This window comes from Saccostrea cucullata, unplaced genomic scaffold (genome assembly GCF_032062105.1).
Source record: "Saccostrea cucullata isolate Sc308-1 unplaced genomic scaffold, CSIRO_AGI_Scuc_v1 ctg289, whole genome shotgun sequence".
NCBI lineage: Eukaryota > Metazoa > Mollusca > Bivalvia > Ostreida > Ostreidae > Saccostrea > Saccostrea cuccullata.
Genome location: NW_026933175.1, coordinates 121,016 through 138,151, shown reverse-complemented (window position 1 = coordinate 138,151; position 17,136 = coordinate 121,016). Strand labels below are relative to the sequence as shown.

The window sequence follows — 17,136 nt, the reverse complement described above, 5'->3', positions numbered from 1 at the left end:
AAATATTTTAACAAAACTGTATTTTGTTTTGTTGTCTTAGGGTCACAATAATATTGTAAAGTTGGAGTACCTGACTGAATTTACTAGCTACACTAAATGTAAGAAACATAAGATTCAAGCTTCTAGTTTTCTCAATTTTGAAATCATGGGGCCAATCTTATTTATTTTTATCATTTGAAACATCAATTTGATATAGGGAATACAATTTGTGTTTGATATATCAAGGCATTATTCTTGTAATTTTTTTTAAAAGTCACTAGACAAATTTATTTTTAAATTTTGCATCTTTAGAATGAAATTGTCATTCTAAAGATGTAAAATTTAAATTTGTAGAGGTCTTTACTTCTTAGAGTTTGAGACATTGCAAGCAAAACATTTTAATTTTGGATTTATACCCAAAAGAAAGATTGTGCTATAAACTAGCCAACCAATTAAAATCTCTTTTGGGAAGTACATTTCAGGTCCATTGCTAGCCAATATACAAGAATTTAATGTTTTTACAAACATTGTGAGCCAGTCTTTTACTAGACATAGTAAGCTGGTCCCCTGGCCTTTCTGGCTATATGTGGATGGAGAGCAGAGGACTTGATTTGAGGAAATGATCTTATTTTGCATTGTTTTTGATAGGCCCTTAGTTTAACAAGGCCCATCTGTTTTTTGAAATTAGCATGCCAGGAAGGTTCCAGCATGTCTAACAGATGTAATGTTCTCCAGATGTTTTCTGGTGTAGATGTTCCATAATGTTGGCATCAGGTGGGAGAGTCACTATATACAGGATACCTGTCCGTAGTATACCTACGTGTTACCTGTAAGCCAGTGATCTCTCTGTAATAGTTGTTACCCTTTCAAGAAACATTAAGTACTTTTGCAAAGAATTCAGTTAGTTTATAGAATTACCATGGTTAGTGTGCACAGAGAATTCAAGACCTAGAAATTTTGGGAGACTTTTTTATGGAAAATGTTTTGGCTCCAGAAAATGCAAATAAAAGTATAAGGTCAGAAAATGGATTTATTACAAGAGAGAGAATTGTGTAATCTACGTATTGGTGTATATTAAGTTAAATTTGATTGGCCGACAATTAACACTAGCATTGGATCTAAATTTACTACAGTAGAAGCTTGGTTATTTAGAAATTTAGGTGTTAAGTTATTAACTTACTTTTTGGTGCTAGACCATTATGACATAATCAATTTCAACTTTCTTTTTCCCGTACTTTACGGAGACATGACATTCAAGTTGATATATTTTTATTAAATTTTTTTTTATAGGCCATGAACATACTAATTAGATATATACATTTCCTTTGTCGATATTCATGATATTTTAAAAATGAAGTTTAAAATACAAAAACTAAAGTTGTAAAGCATCAATAAAGGAATTTATTTCTCACATTAGATAAATCTGTAGGCACCTTTCATTTACTAGATCTTGACCTTAAGTTATTTTTTTAACCCCATAGGAGACTTGATATATTTAAAAAAAAAATTTTTATTAACTAAAAGATATATAAGATATGATATAAAGAACAAAAACTTTGTGCATGTTTGATTATTAACTATTTCAATGACAGAAAAATAGAACATTTATAAACTTCTGTTGTTCATATTTGCTATGAAAGAACTTTTTTTATGCTTTGATTAAAGCAAAATTGAATTATTGTTGTCCTGTGCAATTATGATTTCTTATATTAATAATACTGTATATTCGGTTGTACAGAAATATTTCTTCTGAAACATTTTTAAACTTTATTTTGGTTTTATTGATCATAAGGGTTCAGATTACATACAGATTGATCATAATAACACATTTTACTAGCAAAATAAAATTTTCAAAAATGCAGCTCATATTGCTTTAAAGTCTGTGCAGAGATTTATGATAATCAAGTTTTACTTATATTTCCAAGCTTGCTTGGGAAACTTTGTTTTAAAGCAATTCCTAATAATTCTGGTTACTTTATGCTTGATATGTTTTAACTACTAGGTTTTCCCTCTAATAGGAGAATTCCATTTATGGAAGTGGTGAAATGGATGGGTGGGTGCTTATGGCCTAAGGGTGTGTAATGACCTTGACCTGAGGTCATTTTGGCAATTTCAAGATCACTTGCTGAAAAAGTATAAAATTCTTTTCGAGTGCCAAAATTTTGACTTTGTTATGGCAAGATACTGTAAGCTTATAATGAGTATGATGATTGACCTTGCTTATGAGCCAAGGGTGTTTCTTTAACTTGATCCAAGGTCATTCATGCAAGTTCTAGGTCACTAGAGGAAAAAATTATCTGGGACATAACTTTGTAATGCGGAATCACTGTAAGCAAATAAATGGTACAAAGATTGCTAATGCCCTTCAAATTTGTCATGATCTTGACCCAATGTATTCTGGTTCAAGGTCATTGACAGAAAAAGTATTATTTTTCTATTTCTGGAATGAACTTGGTAACAGAGAATCATTGGAAGCTCAAACTTTGTAGAGATATTACTTATGATCTGAAAGTGTGTCATGACCTTGACCTGGTCATTCTTTCAAATTCAAGGTCATTGGTATAAAAGGTGTAAAATTCATAAGAGGTGTATCATAAATATCAATTCCTTTTGCACTCAGGGATATGTAAAAAATATATATAAACCCAACAGATTCTATGTTATGATATTGAATGTTGGCATCACTTATTTTATGAATTTTAAAACTGTTAGGTTTAGTTGATATCCCTGAAAGACAGTAATTGGAACAAATGATAAAATATGAGACTTGTCAAAAATTAATATGTTTATATCACCAAAAATTAGTGGTAATCAGTGTACAAATCAATCATTTAATATCTAATAAGGTTTTATGCTTACAATTAATTTCTTCCTCCTTAATAAAATCTCTTAGTAACAAAGGGTATACATGTGCATATTCCCTGGTTTATCAGTCAGATGTTTGAACTATATAACAGAAATTCCATTAAACGGAACCATAGGTAATGCAGTAATTGATAGCAATTGATTTTCAGGGACATCAAAGGTGAAATCTGCAGGTGAAGTGGATTTTTATAAGTTGACATTGAATCAATTATTTATTGTGAGTAGATCTTAAATCCCAGGACAATCCAGTAATCATATATTAATCTCAGTAGATGTGTCACTTTAATAAGAGCCGTGAATAATTGCGATTTCATCCTAAAACTATTGTACAATGTAGGCTGCCATTATGATATATCCACGAATTCTAAGGAGAAAAATCTGAATGATATCAGAAAATAGCAGACATTCTTAGAGACTTAAACAGAGGTACAGAGACAGAATTCTGTCTTTTTGTAATTTTTTTTTACATCTTAAACACACAAATATAGATAGGTATTTTAAACTGTTCAAGAATATTACTTGGAAGAATTCTAATTAGCCTGTCAATTCAATAACCTTGTTCAAGAGAAAGAAGCAAGATGTTGAAGCTAAAAACCTGCTAATGAACAAATGACTGGTGTACATTGGAACCCTGCCTTTCTTTTCAAGTCCTAATAGAAGAAAATGAAAACCAAATGTCCACCGTTTGTTAAACTTTCTTTTCCTAAATACCACTGTGTGAAGAATATTATTGTCTAATACATAACGCATGTGATACAAAAAGAAACGAGTCCATCTTGTAAACAATTAGCAGTTCCATGTGTCCAACATTAGAGAAAGTTCGCAGTAGATTTTGCGTATTTTCTCAGGCTATATTTTTATTTTCTCTGGAACTAATAAAAATTCTATGCAATCCACTTCGCAAATGTAAGGGAATTGCAAGGGACTCCTTTTCTCAGTATTAAGTCATTTTGATTTATATATTTTGACTTGATTAATCAGCATATTTTACCTTTGCTTTTATTTAAAAAATGAATTTTTAATCTCCAAAAATGTATAAATGCTTGTATTTATTTGTATGTTATTTGAAAATTCAAAATATTTTGGATTTAAGTAATAAAAACTTAGTTACAAAGAGGTACAAAGGTGTTGTGAAACGTAAAGATAGCTAGTCCAGAAAGAATATCTTGTCAAGACAATGGCTGCACTCCCCACACAATGAACACAGATGCACATCCTGTTATTTAATTTTGCGAGGAATTTTCTTGGATTATTCTAGATATTGAGTGGTTTGGAATCAGCCTTTTAGGGTAGAGTTAATCGTAATTGTGTCTCCGAGGCCTGCCGCAGCCAGATGTTCCCCCGAATAACGGCAGCTGTGTTAAAGGGAGATAAGTGATGATTGGTCAATTTTCATACATTTCACAGCTGAAGTTATTTTTTTTTTTTAATGTGTCAATACATGTATATAAATATACATGCTAGTATATAAAGTTTGTCTTTCTCTGGCAATTTAAGTGTAACACCATTGTATAATTCTGATAATATTTTTTTTTAATGGCACTTTTTGGAAAAAAAAAATGCCTTTCATAAGCAGAAAAACAATTTTGTGTATTTTAATATATTTTTATTAGATAAATGCTAATGCATTAGAATCTCAAAATTTATTAGAATCATTCAACTTGGAAATGAAAGTTATTATTGTTGTCACATCATGTACAAATTTCAAGTTAAACCTATTTAATGAGTATATAATGACATGAAGTCTCTTATGCTCCTCTGGATTCACTATTATACGTACAGTTCCTTGAAATTCTTGAAAAATGAGGAACAGTTATATAGAGAGGTTAGCTGGTAGTCACACAGCGGATTGATTTTCCTTAAAATACCCCAAGAGGGTTTGTGATGATGATAAAAGTTCTACTGGCGCTCCTGCCATATGTGACTGCTTTCTTCCAACAATCAATGAAATCCACATTGGTGTATATATCCAGGCTCCTCATCAGCTGTTCAGTGAACCTATTGCTCTGCTCCAAGGCAGGCACGCGGAATACAAAGACAAACAATATATACCAGGAAATCAAACCGCCACTTCAGAAACAAATACTTCTTATTGGACATCAATCGCAACAAACTCTTATGACATTAATTTGTGATTATAAAAATATAATTCTTGATGATAGAAAAGTGATAAGCTTGATTTAGATTGGTATATCATCTGATTGTGAACAACCAATTGACACAGAATTAAATCTTTTACATCTAGACCAGAGGAAACACGCGGTAAAATCCTCATCATTTTCATAAGTAAATACTTGCTCAAGTTTCAAGTAGCCATTTAACTACTTGTGACAATTGGATCACATGCTTGTTGTGGTGCTTGAAGCAATAGTAAGACACGGAAAAGGCCTGGGTGGAGATCGGTCTGTGTTTGCCGTGTTTTAGTGAGACGTTTGGGATTTTTTTTTTATTTCTGGTGCAAGAAGGTGTCATGAGATTAATCTAATATTAAGGTGAGGGCTATAGATTTATTATACTGCTGTCAATGAAGAACTTGCATGAGCATAATGAAGTTGAAAAAAATTTTGTAAAAAGGAGAGATGTTCCAATTTTTCTATGGCTGAAAAAAATTTTCAATATATATGCAGATTATATAATTATAAGTTTTAGAAGAATAATATTCCAATTTATTTTATATTTTTGCACAATCTTTTTAGACTTTTTCCAAATTTTATTATATCCATACAAGATTGATTTTTTGCTTCATAATTGCAATAAAAAAATTATTTTAATTTCTATAATTCTTTGAAAAATCATTTTAAAAAAATTCTTTATTTTGGGGGCAATAATTGATGTGCAGTGTCTAAGCTCTATATATACATGATGTATGTACGTAATTTCATGTATTGCAACTCTGTAATTTAATGAAATATTTGAAAAAAATGTGAGCTTTTGTGAAGAAATCCAAATAGAATTTAATATTTCCCAAAATAGTCATTCCTAAATTTCCCATTCTAATTGTTACACCTTTCAAAATAGAATGACAGGTAACACTGAATTAGAGCTCTCTTATGATTCCTGCCAAGGTGAGCAACAAACACAAAAGGTGAACAGCTGTTTCAAGATTTGATCAGCACAGATGTGAAACAGTCTCAGAGAGAGGCAGAACAGCTGGTGATCAGGGCCAACATTAAAACATATTGATTCTGAAATAACAACCCCATAACAAGGCACAAAGTCATCAATAATACATTGCACACATTTTTAATACTTTATGCAATATATATGATGCACAGATTCAAAACAGTGCATGGTAAAATTACCTTTAAAATAGGAAGCATTTAATTGTTAAAAATGTGTGTATAGGTGAAGTATTTGTGAATGGGCCGAGTGAGGATGTCACCTGTCCTAGTGGTCACGGGTGAGTAAGCAGCCCTCCACAGATTGTAACTCTGTAACAATGCTCATTGTCTGGGGGGTGGGCGGGGACTCCTGTCTGTAAACTGCTGCGATGCGGGGGACGTGAATTGGGCCGTTTGAGGATACGGGTGCCAGGTTGAGGGTTCGATCAGGCATAACTGTGGCACATGGTGGCGGCCTTGTCATCTGTCATCTTAAGATTAAAATAATCATCTGCCCTCACTTATACAGTGTTAAGAAGTCAATGCAGGAGAGAGGGGACAGTATTTTGTTTGTGTTACGATCTCTAATAGTGTGGATTGTAGATGTATTTATGATTGACGATAGATAGGCAATGTGCAGGAATTCTTGATACAGTCATAAAGCATGGTGGTTACATTGCATACAATTAATGATGAAAATGGTAAATATTCATTTTTGATTGGAATGGGGCAATTGGTCAATTTGAGATTTTTCTCATAATATCATAGAAGAAAATGAGAACAGTATGGAAAGAAATATATATTTCTCAGCAATGAAATATTTATTGAACCGTTGAATTGCATCGTTTTATTTGATGATAATAATGATTATTTGTCTGTCTATGTCTGATAGGAATATTAATTGTTATTTATCAGTACCGACAATCTATTTTTGGGAAGTAACTTAGTACTCCTTCCCTTGAAGATAAAAATAGAATGTAAGTAAAGTTTGAGAGGAGAAGCACACAGAACTGTTTAATTGGAGGAGGAATATTGTGTGTCATCATAACTCTAGCTTGTTACAGACAGGAAAACGAATTATTTTGCCGGAAAAGGGAAGTTTGTTTTGTAAGTATGGGTTTCCTCCCCTTCACTTGATGATTCACTGGAGCCAGTTTAAAAAAATGTGTATTAGTGACCTATAGAGGGTAGAGCTGGATTATCTAATCTGGTGGCCAGCTGACGGGCTCTGGTAATCAAGGTGGTCAGAGACGGACAGAAACAGGTGTGGAGAGGGGCATTCTAAGTCTCTCACCTGTCAATGCACCCTTATCCATCACACTGCCTGCTATCTGTAGCTGTCTTTAGCTGTCTTTGTGGATGCTGAGATAGTTTCTCTGCCTTATCTCTGTTGAACTGTGTTTAGGTATTCCAGTATAGTAAAGGGAAAATTATTTCTTTATAGTTCCAGGAAATTATAAAATTGTCAGATTTCATTATTTGTATGATTTTATTTTTATTTCAGATTGCAGTGATACAAAGAGCAGTATGCCGGAATCCCCAGACATAAAGTCCTCCCCCAGTATGACCAGCGGGGCCGTACCTGTCCCCCCCTCCAGGGACCTCTCCAGACCCCACTCAGGGAGCAGCAGTCTCTCAGGTAAATCAAATAAATTCAGGTATATTGATTAGATACATAATACATAGGCAAGGTGGGTGGTTTATTCACTAAACATAGGAGTGATAGGACTGATTGACAATACAGGTACAAATCATGAATTATTCTCAACTCTTACTAAACAAAGATCTCAGATGGGCATCTCTGATAAATCAAAAGTCATTCAGTAATAATGTAACATATTGAGTATCAGGAAAAAATTCCCCGACAGGCACAACCCAAATTATATAATGATTTACAAAATATATAATTATATTGGTCTCGGATCAAAATTCACAACTGTAAGGCACCAATATCAGGTGTATTATGTAACATACATTTGCAAGTTTTAAGTCAGAAAGTTTGGTTGTTGTTAAAAAAATCTCACTTCAGGTAAATCTCTCAGGTAAATAACTAAAAACTACACACTCGACCATCTCAGATTAAGGATTCATCAAGCTGTTAGTCTTTTATTAAGATCAAGTTGTAACTTGAGTCTTGAGTATACCAGACCATAGCAGACTTAAAGCAAATCAACTTAAAATAAGAGTAGAGCTCTCTTTGATACAATCTGTTAATCTTTAAAAATTCACGAGAGTTGATAGCTTAGATTTATTTAGACATATTCTGGCTGAAAAAAGAGATATTTTTTATATATCACACTGAAAATTGGTAACACATACGTGTAGATTATTAAACAGAGTTTATTTTGGAAGTTTTTCAATGTTTTTAAAGACAGCTTGTTTCACTTTTTTTGAGCATACAAGTTTGAGACTTATAGAAAGTTATGACCCTAATTGCACTATTGATCATCTTTATTCATTATTGTTAGTTTGTGTGTAATCAGCTGTCTGTTTCCAGTGAGAATTTAATCATGCAATAAAACATGTGTCCTGGAATACATTGACTGAAGGGAGCAGTGAGTGTGATGCCATAATTATCAAAGACCCCTTCAATGTTAAGGTGGCTCAGTCCATAAACTAAATAAGAAAAAAATGGCCCTGAAACAGGTGTTGAGGGAATTTCCCAAATAATCAGAAGATGAACGGTTCTAATCGGGAGCAGGTGAAGACCTAAGTAGGTCACAGAGAAAACTTAACGGGCTGTAGTGATGATGGGGGGAGGCATTAATTGGGGGATAAACACACATCAAATGTTCTGTTTATGTCTGTAGGCCTACAACAACAGCTGTTAAGGTATCAGCAGGGAGCAGTCATTATTCTCTGACTTAGTAATATTTTTACTATCATCTGAGGATTCTGTCAGAACTGTAATTTATATTTAGTTCACATTGATTTTTTTTACTCCGTCATCTTTGATTGATGTTTTTTGGTGAAGTGATTTTTACGAGTGGAAGACGTGCATCTGGAGTATTACACAGTATCCATTATAGAGTCTCGCAGGAAAGACTTCCTGATCTAATACTGGGTTGCGTGCATACACTTTGATTGTTCACATAAAAATTTCTTTGTAAGAATTTAAAAGAAGAGCTTAAGATGTTTAATCTCAAATTCCTACATTATACATATATGTTTGATTTATTTATTTTTAATACAGAAATTCATTTATTTTTTGTTATAATTTTAGTGAATGGTAGTCACTCTCCGTTATCGCTGATGAATGGACGAACCCCTTCCCCCTCAGCCCTGGTCAACTCCTCCATGAATCAGCAGCTACCCCCAGCCTGTGGAGCGAGGCAGCTCTCTAAACTAAAGAGATTCCTGACCACCCTACAACAGTTTGGTTCCGACATTTCACCAGATATTGGGGAGCGAGTCCGAACACTGGTCCTAGGACTTGTGGTTAGTGTTCTGACCAAAATTCTTCATATGTGATGATGCACAATTTTTTTATTATGTAACTTGCTTCCGAACTTGTGAATAAACCTCTTAAAGTGACAGCAATGCCTAACACATGATGAAGATAGATGATTCAAAAAAGAGAAACGGTCCCACTTCAGTCCATCCGAGTGGTATACTCAAGTGGACCACATGTGATTATCTCGTAATTTGTCACCGAAAGAGAAACTTAAGAGGGAAGTCTTCTTCCTTCCCATTTAAAGATTTTCTTTTCTTTTCCAGAATTCCCATTTGTCAATAGAAGAATTCCATGCCAAGCTGCAGGAGGCTACCAATTTTCCCCTGAGACCTTTTGTTATACCATTTCTAAAAGTAAGAATATTGAAAAATAACATATGCAGTTTTATACTCACAGATCTAACATGTATCCTTAAGCAGTTCTTTAAGATTATTTTGAATTTACTTCCTCTTCAAATGTTTACTGAATTTATCTATAAATTGTCATTAAAAGATCAGGCTTAAGGATCATGAGGATATTAGATATAGGGTATCTTAGCTTAAGTTAAAACCTTTAAAATATTTTGTTATATATATATTACATGATTAAATCAATAATAAAATAAACATTTTACATGGCATTAAAATTTTGACTGAAGTCTTAAGTCGATTTCATTATCCTGGAGTCAGATAACTAGTTTTCTCACCAAGGAAATCAATACAGTTATCTTGATCATCTTAGTTTTTAAAAGAAATTAAGAAAAGAGAACTTGTTTACTTGCAGGCCAACTTGCCTTTACTTCAGAGAGAGCTGTTACACTGTGCTCGGATGGCTAAACAGACACCCCAGCAATACCTAGCTCAGAACGAACACATTCTGTTTGACGCCTCGAACCCCTCCCCCTCGGAGACGCAGGATATCTCCGTGGACGTCAACGAAAATGGCAAACGTCGCTCCCCCGACAGGTAGGGAGAATTATACAGTCAAATGGTAATGGTGGATCTTTGTGTGATATAGTTAAACACAGGCATTTGCATACAAAGTTTCTGAAACTAAAACTACAATGGTTCCAAATTAAAATTTCAAAAAAAATTATCAGCAGTCTCAGTGCTTAGAGTGTGTAATCACTTAGCAAAGATATGCAATGTCAAGCAGTGTCATGCATTTGTTTATTGTATTAACATTCTCTTAAGAGGATAGTTATAATTATGGTACATATTTTGAAACAATTTGTTTTGTGTTAGTGGTGGCGATAAGTGCTGATATTTGTTATCTAAGATGAGATAGAGTATCTGCTTTACAAATTATATAGCATCTACTTGTGAATATTAATCACATTATAAAGTATGATTTACAGGAAAAATGTAAGTAATTATTGTCCAAAGTGAATCTAATTACCATAATTGATATTCAGATATTTTGATTACAGCCGGAAGGAGAACAGTTTTGAGATGAGTTTGGACTCGATGAATCCCGCTAAGCGCCATCAGACCGTGAGCCCCAGAGTCAGTCCTAATGGTGTACTTAACCTCAACAGTGGACCAATCAAATTAGAGGACATAAGTCTGTCCCGAGAGCTGAGGGAGAGGGAACGAGTGGAGCGTGACCGGGCAGACAGGGAGAGAACAGATCGGGGCGGGGACAGGCACTACCCTCCCTTCAATAATAGTCAGTACCTACTATACACTACCCTCCCTTCAATAATAGTCAGTACCTACTATACACTACCCTCCCTTCAATAATAGTCAGTACGTACAAGGAACACACACTGCACAAGACATCTATCATATTTATTTATTTTGATGTGAAGTATAATTACGAGGTATACATGTAATACACAAGGTTCAATTTACAAAGAGAAAATGCATGTATTATTACGCTTTCAATATTATATCACATATATGAAGCCATCCTTAAATGAGATGATGATGCATTATTTGTATTAATGACTAGGCCCTACTCCACATTGAATTCCTTTGATTATGATACATTAAATCTTTTATAGATTACTCCAGATCTGATTCATTTGACCCTCTAGAAAGAATGGACGATGACTGGAGACACGTGGAAACTGTAAGTGGACTCTGTAGAAATCCTACGGAAATAATGCTCAGAAACCTCACACAATAGTCACAATTTGGATTACATTTCAATTCTTGGCTTTTCATAGAATCATTTAACTGAATTTGCAAAAATTAAATACTGTACAATCACATATTTTCCAGGGGTAAAATTGTCATGGTTTGTGGAAAATATATTGATTCATGGAGATTTGATTTTGTGGTTGAAAAATTGTTTAGTAGTAATAATTGTGAAAAACTGCATTTTGTGGTGGACATAAATTCGTCACTAAAAATCAAGCTGCTGAAAGCTGTTTGACAATTTCATGCTATGAAATGAGTATTTATGGATTTGAAAATGCATCTAAAACTTTATTTTACTTTTCTCTGGTAGATATTAAATCACTTTTTATGGCTAGCTGAGAATAATTTGAAGTTTTTTTCGTAACTAGATGTTGAATTGTATTATTGGTATGGTGGACGAAAATTTCATTCTCGCGTATCCAGTATTCCTTAAGATTATATAGAGCAATGACCTCAATTCGTGAAAATTTTGTCTGGCTAATAAAGAGTCAATAACTATCTCGCGAAAATAAATTGTCACGAAAAATAAGTGATCTACAGTATTATCAATACCCATTTAAGCTTTGATGGCTAGCTGAATGAATAATCTGAAGTTTTTTCTTTATTAGTGAGGCATGTTGAATTTTCATGAATTGGTATGGTGGATATAATTGAAGCGAGCATTTTTATGCTCCAGGAGCGAATTTTTTCACAAGCTCATTGTCTCGCTGTGGATGAGGCGACATGCAGAGGGACTGGACGTCGACATGAAGAAGCAATCCAATGACCTGATGGCTCACACCCTGCGTCAGACGGAGGACCGCGTCAGCGATGTACGAAGAAGAGCAGGTACGGAGGTTTTCTTTTTTTTGTCTTGCTCCCTCAGTAAGGATGGGTTCTTGTGTTCTTAATTCTGTTTATCGCAAAATTTTGGTGACACCTTATTTTCACAAGATAGTCATTGGTTCTTTATTAGTGAGGCATAATTTTCATGAATTGTTGTTATTCCTTTATATAATTGTAAGGAACATTTTTATGCTCTAGCAGGAATTTTTTCACAAGCTCATTGTCTCGCGTAGTTACGTGAAAATAAAGAATAAAAACAGTATATTTGTTTTGAGATATGAATTACCCTAACATTAATTAGTGCTTAGAATAGCAGTGAACTACCCTAACATTAATTAGTGCTTAGAATAGCAGTGAATTACCCTAACATTAATTAGCACTTAGAATAGCAGTGAATTACCCTAACATTAATTAGTGCTTAGAGTAGCAGTGAATTACCCTAACATTAATTAGTGCTTAGAATAGCAGTGAATTACCCTAACATTAATTAGTGCTTAGAATAGCAGTGAATTACCCTAACATTAATTAGTGCTTAGAGTAGCAGTGAATTACCCTAACATTAATTAGCACTTAGAATAGCAGTGAATTACCCTAACATTAATTAGCACTTAGAATAGCAGTGAATTACCCTAACATTAATTAGTGCTTAGAATAGCAGTGAATTACCCTAACATTAATTAGTGCTTAGAATAGCAGTGAATTACCCTAACATTAATTAGTGCTTAGAATAGCAGTGAATTACCCTAACATTAATTAGTGCTTAGAATAGCAGTGAATTACCCTAACATTAATTAGTGCTTAGAGTAGCAGTGAATTACCCTAACATTAATTAGCACTTAGAATAGCATTATCAGTGAAACTTTTAATTTTAAAATCTTGATATTTTGTTAGAAGAAGCAGTTCAGGAAGTGAAGAGGCAGGCCATGTTAGAACTACAGAAGGCTGTGACAGCAGCTGAACACAAGGCCACGGAAATGGTGTCAGCAGAACGCGTCAAGATGGAACGGTCACTGTCCGAGACCCGCAAAAAAGTCCGAGAGGAGGTGATGGCTCAGTTTAACCACCAGGAGGAATCTAGTGAGGTCAGTATAAGATTCCTGTATTCTTTTCTCTAATTTAGTCACAGATATTTCTTCTGTTCTTAAAGTTTACATTCAGAAAGTTCATTGAAAAGTTAATTGGTCAGTTCTAACTTTAAAAAAATCAAAAGACATTTGGTAGTGCTGTATAAATGCAATTGTCAACCAAATGGAAATTATAGACACATTCAATGGAAGTACGAGTATTAAGATTTTACGTCTGGTTTTCAGAGCTGCTGGAATTGTGGTAGGAAGGCAAGCGAGACCTGCAGTGGCTGTAACATAGCTCGATACTGCGGCTCCTTCTGTCAACACAAGGACTGGGAAAACCACCACCATGTGTGTGGGAAGTCGAACGCAGCATCAAGCATCCCGGAGACCCGACCTGACAGGGCTCCGTCAGCCACACATAGTCCCCCCCAGCAGAAGAACAGCCCCGGTCAGTCAGCGGAGGCCTCCAGTCCCCCCCAGCCCTCCTCCCTCAGCCCCCGACGGCCACTCCCCTCACCCCCAAAGGCAGCCTCACGCTCAAGTACGCCCCCAGAGAAAAACGTGGATGTGATAGGATAAAAATAAATGGTCAGGCTTATGAATGGATCATAAAATAATCATGTGATAATAATGGCAACTCTTCACACATTGAAAGACGTCAGTGGTGAAATATTCTGTATCATTTTGGTTGGACCAATTTGAATAAGAATTTATTTGTGCTACATGCATAGTATATACCTGATATAGACAATGTAATACTGACATTCCATGTTTGACATGTAAAAATTCAGGTGAGATGGGACAATCTACCTTCTCAAACTGAGATTTATTGGTCTGAAAACTCTCATTTAATGCCTTGAAAAGGACTTGTCTTATAAACTTCTATATTGTAACTCTTTCTAGTCATTTATGATTGTTTGTGACTCTGTGCCCTGTGTTTTGGTTGGTGATGTTACTACAAACAGAAATGATGTAGAAGTGTGACATACCCAGAGGTCAAATTGTGACCTAAATATTACCCATAATTAGGTCAAAGGTCAAACATTGACCCAATGTGCTTGTCAACTAGCTTTAACTACATTGTTGTGTACTAACTTGATGTTGTATTGTAGGGAAGTCTGTTACTTGTAGGGGGTATTCAGTGTAAGTTTACGTGTGTTGGGAGATCTTTTGTGTAGAAGGAAGATTTCCTGTGAGTGACTGGCACATGTCTGTATGATATTAGATGTAGACAGAGTTCGTACTGGGATTTGTTTCTGTGATAATTAATGACGTTTATTCATTAGCTACTAATTTCTACATTGAGCTTTAACTTGATATGTATATTATTATTATGTCAATGTTAAATCTGTGTAAAAGTTTTTTTTGTCTGGGTGTTTGTCTGTTGAGCACTAGAGAAACTCTGTGCTTCACTCATTGTGGGAAAAGTGCTGTTCTTTATGAAAAAGTTTCATCAGAAATATTTTTTTGTCATTTATAAATATCATGATATTGTTTTAATGACTTTCTGTATTTCTCATTGCTGTGTAATTTCATAATGAGTTATATTTCATACATCAACATAAACAGAATCGTGAATCGTTATCAGTGTACTAGAGAGGTAAGGGAGACAACTAACAGTTGACTGCCATGTGACACTGGATTCTGAACTAACAATGACACATTTTCAAAATTACAGAGTTCTGAATTGAAAAAGACATGTTTTTGAACAGATAAAAATCATGTGTATGGTACAAAGAATTTGACTTTCCTTTTCTATTTCATAATGTACATGTGTACCTGTTCACCTGGGAGTCCTGAAATCTACAATATTTCCTGTAAACCTCTGTTTTATACAGTATTTCATGTAAGCATCTGTTTTATTGTCTAAAGCCGTAACGGGAGATAACTTTTGCTATTTAGGGTATAAAGCTGGAGATTTATTGGTGTGTGTAATTTTGTACACTGTGCAATACTTGATTGTTATATTTCTGTATGGAGCTGACATTTGTTGTCATTCTCTAAAATAAATACTCAAAGAAAAAAAAATGTGGTGTTTTTTATTTGCTCTGTGTTAAATATGTCTGATGTTCTAATATTTGTATTAACAGGGAAGTGCAGAGAGGTCTTTTGAGTTTGCTGAAAATGTCAACAGATTTTAATTTAAAAAATGTTGACTTTCTTGTCTGATCTTCAGACATTTTTCACACTGTATATTTCAGTGCTGTAAGCAAACACTGTGTGGCCATGACAAATTCCATATTAACTGTTCTTCCCACTTTTCATCGCGATGGAGACCAGTATATATGGGTTTAAGTTTTGCATCCAAGCAGATATATTTAAATTTTGATAATTAAATCAAAGGGATCTGCATTAGGTCAATGATTAAATTCAAAACTTGAACCAACTTGTGTGGACATGATGCAATAAAACACGAAGCAGGCTGCAGCACATACAAGCATTTCCCTGGCATAATGGGCATGTAAGTAGTTCCTCTCATCAATGAAGAATTTGAATACTGGCTGAGATGGATTCTTGAATGTTGAAGACAAATGGAGTAAAGATGACCATCCACTGCTAAACATTCCCTATTGCTGCTCTGTGCTAGTTTAGGTGTGGACCCATACTGTTGCCATCTGGCAGAAATAATACATGTAGTTATATTTATCATGTGCAACACATGGCTAACTTTATTATTTTTCAATTTACAAAAATATATGAAGTTAAAGAACTTCATTCAGAGATGCCTTTTAAAAACACGAACTATTTCACAAATGTGAAAAAAGGTCCAGTCACCACAAATACTAGTACTGGAGCTCTAGGCATGCTGCCTCACCTAAAGCCCGAGTCCTTGATCCACGGGTCTCGACATAAATTTTGGTGAAAAATGTATCGTTTATATTGCTAATAGTATATAGACACAATTATGTAAAAACAGGAAAATGTATAGTTTATTTGCTATTAATATTTATGTACATACATTTATTGACAGAATCGTAAAAAAAATTCAATTATTTTTTTTTTATACAGAGCAAAGCGAGGTAACTCAACATGATTGAACATAATTTATTTCTCTGTAAAGTTAAAATTTCCATGTTTTACAGCATAGAGATTAAAACTATATTTTATAAAGTTAAATTAAAAAAAAAACCCAGTTGTTTTTATTAAAGTAACATACATTTACAGTTCAAAATATACATCATATGTAATATTATCCATAGCATCGTTAATCAGTTTCACTTAATACAAGCATTGGTTATTTTAAGGAAAATTAACTCTTTTGCTTTCGTCATATTTTAAGATCGCCGGTTTCCCTTTATATATTTATTAATTTTATAAGGTCTCTTCTGAATGTCTTCAAAACGTACATAATTTATCTAATCTATATGCTGCGTAGTATAAAAAATTTGGCTGAGATAATGTTAAACTCTATTCATATTGTAAAAAAAAAATATATGATTTTCTATTAAACCATTTGTACTGTTTGATAGAGCAACCTTTCCTAGTAATATTTTGGGCAAAGGAACAATAATACATCCGAATAAAGGTTTTAAAAATAATACATGTACACCCATTTTGTTAAAAAAAAAATTACCAACATTTTGTTAAGGTTACATTTTAAAGAACATCAAATTTAAGACACATAGGCCTATGCTATTTTTTTTCTTTAATAAAGTAATTTCAAACGAAACGAGAAATGCCTTGAAATCGACTGATCCGCCCATCATTTTCACTGATAA

The 17,136-nt window shown here is 33.9% G+C and overlaps 1 protein-coding gene across 1 annotated transcript; it reads left to right on the top strand.

Moving 5' to 3' along the window:
• Positions 1-6,337: 6,337 nt before the first annotated feature.
• On the top strand, positions 6,338-15,445 carry LOC134237492 (protein CBFA2T1-like). Its single transcript, XM_062719580.1, has 11 exons — positions 6,338-6,646; positions 7,450-7,584; positions 9,169-9,383; positions 9,663-9,752; positions 10,162-10,343; positions 10,808-11,046; positions 11,384-11,451; positions 11,891-11,935; positions 12,179-12,350; positions 13,239-13,429; positions 13,658-15,445. Exons 1-11 carry the CDS (start codon positions 6,610-6,612, stop codon positions 13,994-13,996), a joined length of 1,713 nt encoding a protein of 570 aa, XP_062575564.1. The 5' UTR covers positions 6,338-6,609; the 3' UTR covers positions 13,997-15,445.
• The last annotated feature ends 1,691 nt before the right edge of the window (positions 15,446-17,136 follow it).

What these genes read in the sequence shown, in the direction of transcription:
- LOC134237492 (XM_062719580.1), top strand. Translation starts at nt 6,610, where the DNA reads ATGGTGGTTACATTGCATACAATTAATGATGAAAATG. An exon ending in TACAATTAATGATGAAAATG is followed by an intron (nt 6,647 to 7,449) that starts GTAAATATTCAT and finishes TTTTTATTTCAG; the next exon opens with ATTGCAGTGATACAAAGAGC. An exon ending in CGATGTACGAAGAAGAGCAG is followed by an intron (nt 12,351 to 13,238) that starts GTACGGAGGTTT and finishes ATATTTTGTTAG; the next exon opens with AAGAAGCAGTTCAGGAAGTG.